This window comes from Babylonia areolata, chromosome 19 (genome assembly GCF_041734735.1).
Source record: "Babylonia areolata isolate BAREFJ2019XMU chromosome 19, ASM4173473v1, whole genome shotgun sequence".
NCBI classification, from domain to species: domain Eukaryota; kingdom Metazoa; phylum Mollusca; class Gastropoda; order Neogastropoda; family Buccinidae; genus Babylonia; species Babylonia areolata.
Genome location: NC_134894.1, coordinates 44,119,722 through 44,127,221, shown reverse-complemented (window position 1 = coordinate 44,127,221; position 7,500 = coordinate 44,119,722). Strand labels below are relative to the sequence as shown.

Below are 7,500 nucleotides of genomic sequence, written 5' to 3'. Positions count from 1 at the left end.
TTCTATAGAGGTGTAGGGTCTGTGTGTGTGTCAGATGTCTTCTATAGAGGTGTAGGGTCTGTGTGTGTGTCAGAAGTTGTCTTCTATAAAGGTGTAGGGTCTCTGTGTGTGTGTCAGAAGTTGTCTTCTATAGAGGTGTAGGGTCTGTGTGTGTCAGAAGATGTCTTCTATAGAGGTGTAGGGTCTCTGTGTGTGTGTCAGAAGATGTCTTCTATAGAGGTGTAGGGTCTCTGTGTGTGTGTCAGATGTCTTCTATAGAGGTGTAGGGTCTGTGTGTGTGTCAGATGTCTTCTATAGAGGTGTAGGATCTGTGTGTGTGTCAGATGTCTTCTATAGAGGTGTAGGGTCTGTGTGTGTGTCAGAAGTTGTCTTCTATAGAGGTGTAGGGTCTCTGTGTGTGTGTCAGAAGTTGTCTTCTATAGAGGTGTAGGGTCTGTGTGTCAGAAGTTGTCTTCTATAGAGGTGTAGGGTCTGTGTGTGTCAGAAGTTGTCTTCTATAAAGGTGTAGGGTCTCTGTGTGTCAGAAGATGTCTTCTGTGGAGGTGTAGGGTCTGTGTGTGTGTCAGAAGTTGTCTTCTATAGAGGTGTAGGGTCTGTGTGTGTCAGAAGTTGTCTTCTATAGAGGTGTAGGGTCTGTGTGTGTGTCAGAAGTTGTCTTCTATAAAGGTGTAGGGTCTGTGTGTGTGTCAGAAGTTGTCTTCTATAGAGGTGTAGGGTCTGTGTGTGTGTCAGAAGTTGTCTTCTATAGAGGTGTAGGGTCTGTGTGTGTGTCAGAAGATGTCTTCTATAGAGGTGTAGGGTCTCTGTGTGTCAGAAGATGTCTTCTGTGGAGGTGTAGGGTCTGTGTGTGTGGCAGGATATGTCTTCTACAGAGGGGTGGGGTTTCTGCAAGTATATGCCTGCTTGTGTGCGCATACCACTGTTTTGTAATTATTTCCTTATTTGTTCGAAATGACATAATTTCATTATGGTTTTGTTTTCTTCCTATTTGCTTTGTTTTCCAGAAACTGAAAATGGTGGAGAACTTCCCATACTGGATTCTGGCGGAGAAGCTGAGAGACAGAGTGCAGGTGACTGATGTCTTACGACTTTTTTTTTTTTTTTTTTTTTTTGCTGCCCCATCATCTGCGCCGTTTCAGTGGCATTACTCCCACGCCGCTCATTTAGATTCCCCCATACACGGCCACACCCGGGTTTGTCCGTCGCAGTTCCAGCGTCGGCAGTCCACAGGGAACCATCGATGTTAGGTCGCCTGGAGGCCACACACCAGAGGAGACCCTGCACTGCTGCTGAGTCACTTCGGTGGTGTTCAGTGGTGCCTGTTCTGTTTTAACGTACTTAGGACACCACCTACTAAGCCCCCTACTAACGACAATAATGGCTTAGTCGCGGAGCCAGACTGAGTGAGCGTCTCTCCCAGAGTGGAGATGTCTTACAACTTGGCTTTCTGACTGCCAAAAGTTGCTCTTACAGTTCATGCGTAACTTAGGGGGAAAAAAAAAAACAAAGATTTCATGAACAGCCTCCATCCTATCCACTACTGTTCTACCCCATGTTCCCCCCCCCCCCACCCCCACCCACCCTCCCACACACACACACACCCCACAAACCCCTTCATTCTCCCCCAAAGAACAAAAAGATACAACAACAACAGCCAGAGCAAAAGAAAAGAACAGCGACAAATAAAAACAAAAAACAGGAGACAAGAGAGAAAAGGTTGGAGGACTTTATAATCATAGTTAAAACATTGATTGTTAAGACTTGATGATGTTTTTGCTGGTGTGCTGTGATAAGAAACTCTAGGGAGAGCTGGACAGTGCAGGGTCTTCAGAGAAGAAGCCCCCCTCAGTTAAGTGTTAAGACTTGATGATGTTTTGACTGGTGTGCTGAATCATGTTACTTCCTACATTCCCTGAATATCAGCTATGCTGAATTCCATTGTTTCCTAAGTGACCTGGAGCTTACTGTTACATGTAGATTGACAGTGTGATCATTTTGGACTGAATCCCCCTAGGAGAAGGAGTTTGATGATAATCATGTATCATAAACTGTCTTTTTAATTACACATACTTAACCGTGACCCACTAGTGCAGACTCTGGCAGGGGTCTGACATTCCTGTCCTGTGCAAACTACTATCCGCCTATGCGGAGAAAACGAAAGTAGCTACGGTTGATAACCTCCCGGAAGTAGGTAACCTCCCCTTTGCCCCCCTGGCTAGCGCCCTCTTTTTCCGGCAGCCATTATGACTCCTGTTCCTGTGCTCTTCATACGGCTAAGTTTTAAAAAAAATTTCTGTCTGTCGATTCTCTGGCGTTCTTGTTTTTTGTCAAATTATGTCTTCAACCAGGTCACATAATTATATGGTTTGATTGGGAGATCAGACTAAAATTAAGGCGCGATCGCAATCGATTCACGGACACTCTGGGCCCTCTACTTCTGGCCCTCTCAATAACGCAGATCTTTTTTTGGATGTGACAGTTTCATGTTTAATGCATTTGAAATTATTGTTCTTGTTGGACAGGCCTGGTAAGGCCCTCTGTGGTTATGTGGACAATTAAGCAACATCATCAAAATGTCAAAATCCCTGTTCCCCAACTGATGTGGAGCTCACTGATGTGTGCAGATTGACAACCTGATCATCCTGGATTACAACCTGGCCCCTGCAGCTCCACTGGGGTCCGTCATCGGGGATTTCCTGCGTCCCTACCGCCGCTTGGTCAACTCCAATCTGCTCTACGTCAGCATCTGTGCTGCTGCAGCTGGCTGCAAGTATGTCAACATGCTGTGGTGTCTTGCTTTTCTTTTTCTTTTTCTTCCTGAATTTCCATCACCTCTAGATGATTAAAACTTTCACTCAAAATATATCAGCCAGTAATCTGTGTGAGAATCTTGTAGCTGGTATTTGATGTTGATGTTTTTTTCTTTCATGTGTGTGTGTGTGTGTGTGATCAGTGTTTAGAGCTAAGTATAAGAGTTAAGATCAAATCAGGTCATGTTGCTTATAGTCAGCCAATTGTTTCAGGACTGAACACCTGTCAAATAAAACAATTATTTACCCACATTTGTTTCAGTCCACGTAAAATTTGAATCAAGCTATAGATATTGATTTCCTTCAGGAACTGAAAAAGAGTTGTAATGAAGACTGGGTCCTTCCTTCAGTGGTATCAGGACCTTTAAGCTATTGCTGAATATTGGTAATTTTGTTTTGTAAGGAGGAAAATAGATATGAATCGTTCCTTCATCTGTCTTATTTCTGTATGTCTAATTGGTATTTTCTGTCTCTGATTGTCTCTTGTGTAGTCTCTTTGGTTTGTTCTCTTTAATTTCAGGATTAAATTGTTTTGTTATGGGACTGATTCATTTATTGATATATGCGTTTTATATATGGGCTTCATGTTGTTTTTTTCCAGATTTGACACAAACATCAAGGCTGAGCATGAGAATGACGTGTACATTTCGGGATTCAGTGACGCAATTCTCCGGTAGGTGTTAATCTGTTGCGAGACAACGTATCCTGTACTCTTTATACTTCATGTACACAGCTGTGCATGCATGTATATATGTATGCATCATAGTGTGATGACATGTCAATTTAATCAACACATTTTTGTGTCTGCAGATATGGTGGTCGGCACATTTTCTGTTTCATATACACTCCCTCAAAGTTGTACTGTCACTTAAACTGAAAATGTAAACTTTGCTTGTCTGTATTGAGAGCTGGGTTTTTTTCCCATTTTAATATGGGTTTAACAAAAACGTAAGTCTGAAAATGGAGTGTAAGTTGTTTGTTAATGCAACTTTGCTACTTCCAGATCAGTACTTACTAAGCAGGAACTGGGGAGGAAAGTTCCATAGACACTATTAGAGTTCCTTTCCTTTTCCTTTTTGTTTGTCATAGCAGAATTAAACATATCACAATAGCACAATAAAAACGTTTATCACATTAAATTCTGTGAGAAAATTGACTGATTGCCTGATGTGGATACTAGTATAGCACATATCCTCAGTCAGAAACCAAGCTCTAAGCACTTCACAAAGACTGAGTCATTTGCACTGGCTACCAGCCTGTGAAGAGCGGACTAACAGCTGTCTGTGCAGGATTATTCTTGTCATTTCTGGGAGTCAAGATTTCTTGCTGTAGGATCATTCGCATCTGTGAATAGGCTTAGTTTGTGCCATGGACCTTAGTAGCTAGCTGACTGTACGTAAAGCTCCCAGTGACTGTCGTCAGGTTCATTGCGGAGAGAGGCAGTGGGGGGCAGCTGCTGCATGTGGAAAACATCGACAAGGCCTACGACCTTCTGGCACCAACACCCCTGCAGCTGGAGTCGGTGGAGGCTGTCCAACCTGTGAGACCAGAGCGTCCTCTGCCTGTGTCGTCCCTCATTCCCAGGTTGGTGTGCAGTGTCGTCTTTTTCTTTTTTTCTTTTTTTTTTTTATGAACGTTTTTAAAAAACATTTACATTATACAAGTACATACTTTCAAATTTTAAAACAAACAAGAAGAAAAATTGAAGCATTTAAGCAAAAGATATACACATTATTATCATCGTCATCAGCGTATCAACATAAGTGTTTCTCAGAGAAGTGTACTTACACTTCTCATCCCTTGATTTTTTTTTTTTTTTTTTTATCACATGGAGATGAAATGTGGATTTGTGACTTTTTTGTGGTTCATACATAAAGTATTGATTTTTTCCAAAATGAATTATTATTTTGTAATTACTTGTTCAAATTACAAAAAGATATCACACACACACACCCAAGGCTCGCATACAAGGCACATGCGCAAACACACACAGGAACAAACCACACACACACACACACACACACACACACACACACACACACACACACACAAAAAGCAAGTATATGCTCAAGTATGTTCGTGCACAGGAAACATACACTCTCTCTCTCTCTCTCTCCCCATTATACAAGCACTCACACATATTTACAAATGTGCACATTCATACCATGTCAGAGACATACATACACAAAGTCTTAACACACACACACACACACACACGCGCGCACACACACACACACACACACACACTTGCTCACACACATGTGCATACACTTTTGCATGCACACATACACATCCAAAGAAATACACACATGTTCATCCACACACACATCTATTTACACAAATCAGAAATGCGCCATTATGACACAGTGGATAAACATCTGCCTTGTTCTTGTTCAGGTGGCGTACTGCCCGGGTGTTCATCTCATCTACGTTCCGCGACATGCACGGTGAACGCGACCTCCTGACCCGGTTTGTCTTCCCGGAGTTGCGTGCCCTTGGACGTCAACACTTCATCAACATCTTTGAGGTGGACCTGCGCTGGGGTGTCACAGAAGAGGACACAAGCTCAAACAGGTGTGTTGTCTGTGTGAGTGTGTGTGTGTGTGTGTGTGTGTGTGTTTTGTACATCTGTGTGCCTCAGGCTGTGTATGATGAATGTGTGTGTGAATGTCACATGTAATTTTGGTTAGTGTGAATGTATATGTTCTTCAGTGGGAATGTGCTCACAGACACAGGCGCACGCTTACATGCACACACACACACACACACACACACACACACACACACACACACACACACACACACATGCACAACACACACACACACAAACACTCACACAAATACACACACACAAAACACACACAAAACACACAAACAAACACACAAACAAACACACACACACACACACATGACACACAAAAACACAAGCATCCACCCACCTACACGCATGCACATACACACACACACACACACACACACACACACACACACACATATGCACACACACATAACACTGACACATGACAGAAACACACACACACACACAAACCCACCTACAACACACACACACACCACACGCCAGTAAAACACACCCCCACCACCCACCGCACCCCCAACACTCCCTCCCATCTCCTCCTCCTCCTTTCCCCAGGACCCTGGAGCTGTGTCTGCAAGAACTGACCAAGTGCCAGCTGTTTGTGGGCCTGCTGGGCAGTCGCTATGGCTGGGTACCTGCTCAGCACCAGCTGCCGGACAGTCCGGAGTTCGACTGTGTGCGTCAGTACCAGCCCGGGGCCTCTGTCACAGAGCTGGAGATGCATTTCGGGGCGTTGAAGAATGTGCAGGACACCAAGGGGAAAGCGTTCTTTTACATCCGTGACAGCGGTTTTGAGGAGTGAGTGACGTGGGTTTTTGGGTGGGTTGGTGTGGATGGGGGGGGGAGGGGGATAGGTGTGTGTGGATGTTTGTGGGTGTGTGTGTGCATGTGTGTGTGTGTGTGTGTGTTTTGTAGTAATAATGTTCAGTTTGATGTCTTTCCACTCTTGGTGATATTAGACAGAGAGAAAAAGGGGGAGGTCTGTGTGTGTTTGATTTGCCAGCTGAGATTTGTCATTGTTGTCAATGCTCAATTTTTGTTATTTCTTTTTTGCAAGTTGATTTTTAAATCCACTGCTCTTAGTAGGTTCAAATAGATAATTAGACCTTGAATTTGTGAGTGTGTTGTGTGTGTGTGTGTGTGTGTGTGTGTGTGTGTGTGTGTGTGCACATACTAGTGTTTATATGTTTGTATGCATTGTATCTTTATTCCAAACTCTGCCTGTATAACTTGACCAGATGGTAGAATTTTACCATCCCCCCATTTTTTTTTTTTAAATCGCTAAGTATTAAGACGTCACTGTTAATAGTTGTTACAACATTTACTATCCTACATGCTCTGTGTGGTTGGTACATATCATTTTTCAAATATCCAGACATTACTGTCAGTAGTTATTACAACATTTTATTATCTGTCCCCCTTACTCTGTTTGGCAAGGGCATAATGATAATTCTTCTTCTTCTGCGTTCACTCGTATGCACACGAGTGGGCTTTTATGTGTATGACCGTTTTTACCCCGCCATGTAGGCAGCCATACTCCGTTTTCGGGGGTGTGCATGCTGGGTATGTTCTTGTTTCCATAACCCACCGAACGCTGACATGGATTACAGGATCTTTAACGTGCATATTTGATCTTCTGCTTGCATATACACACGAAGGGGGTTCAGGCACTAGCAGGTCTGCACGTATGTTGACCTGGGAGATCGTAAAAATCTCCACCCTTTACCCACCAGGCACCGTCACCGTGATTCGAACCCAGGACCCTCAGATTGAAAGTCCCAACACTTTAACTATTCGGCTATTGCGCCCGTCATAATGATAATAATAACGGGCATTTATAATGCATACTCTGCCTTTCTACAACAGAGTCCTTGATGCTAACAATCAACATCAATATGGGGGTGGGGGGACAGGGGGGTAATGGTTACAAAAATTTTTTTTAAATCGTTAAACATCAGCACATTGCTGTCAGTTTTTATTACAACATTTTATTACCATACTCAGTCACCGATATGTGTGATGGGACATTAAAAAAAAAATTCCTCCTCCTCACTCTGCGTGTCAGGGACATACCAGTGGGCTTCAAGACAGACT

The 7,500-nt window shown here is 43.3% G+C and overlaps 1 protein-coding gene across 1 annotated transcript in view; it reads left to right on the top strand.

Moving 5' to 3' along the window:
* LOC143293746 (telomerase protein component 1-like) overlaps positions 1-7,500 on the top strand; it is an 83,187-nt gene that overhangs the window by 28,411 nt on the left and 47,276 nt on the right. Inside the window, exons 15-21 of the mRNA XM_076604957.1 lie at positions 1,005-1,070; positions 2,625-2,770; positions 3,412-3,483; positions 4,233-4,394; positions 5,208-5,384; positions 5,962-6,204; positions 7,472-7,500. The exon at positions 7,472-7,500 is cut by the window's right edge and continues 85 nt beyond it. Of these exons, the coding sequence (XP_076461072.1) occupies positions 1,005-1,070; positions 2,625-2,770; positions 3,412-3,483; positions 4,233-4,394; positions 5,208-5,384; positions 5,962-6,204; positions 7,472-7,500 (895 nt within the window). The remainder of the gene's footprint in view (positions 1-1,004; positions 1,071-2,624; positions 2,771-3,411; positions 3,484-4,232; positions 4,395-5,207; positions 5,385-5,961; positions 6,205-7,471) is intronic.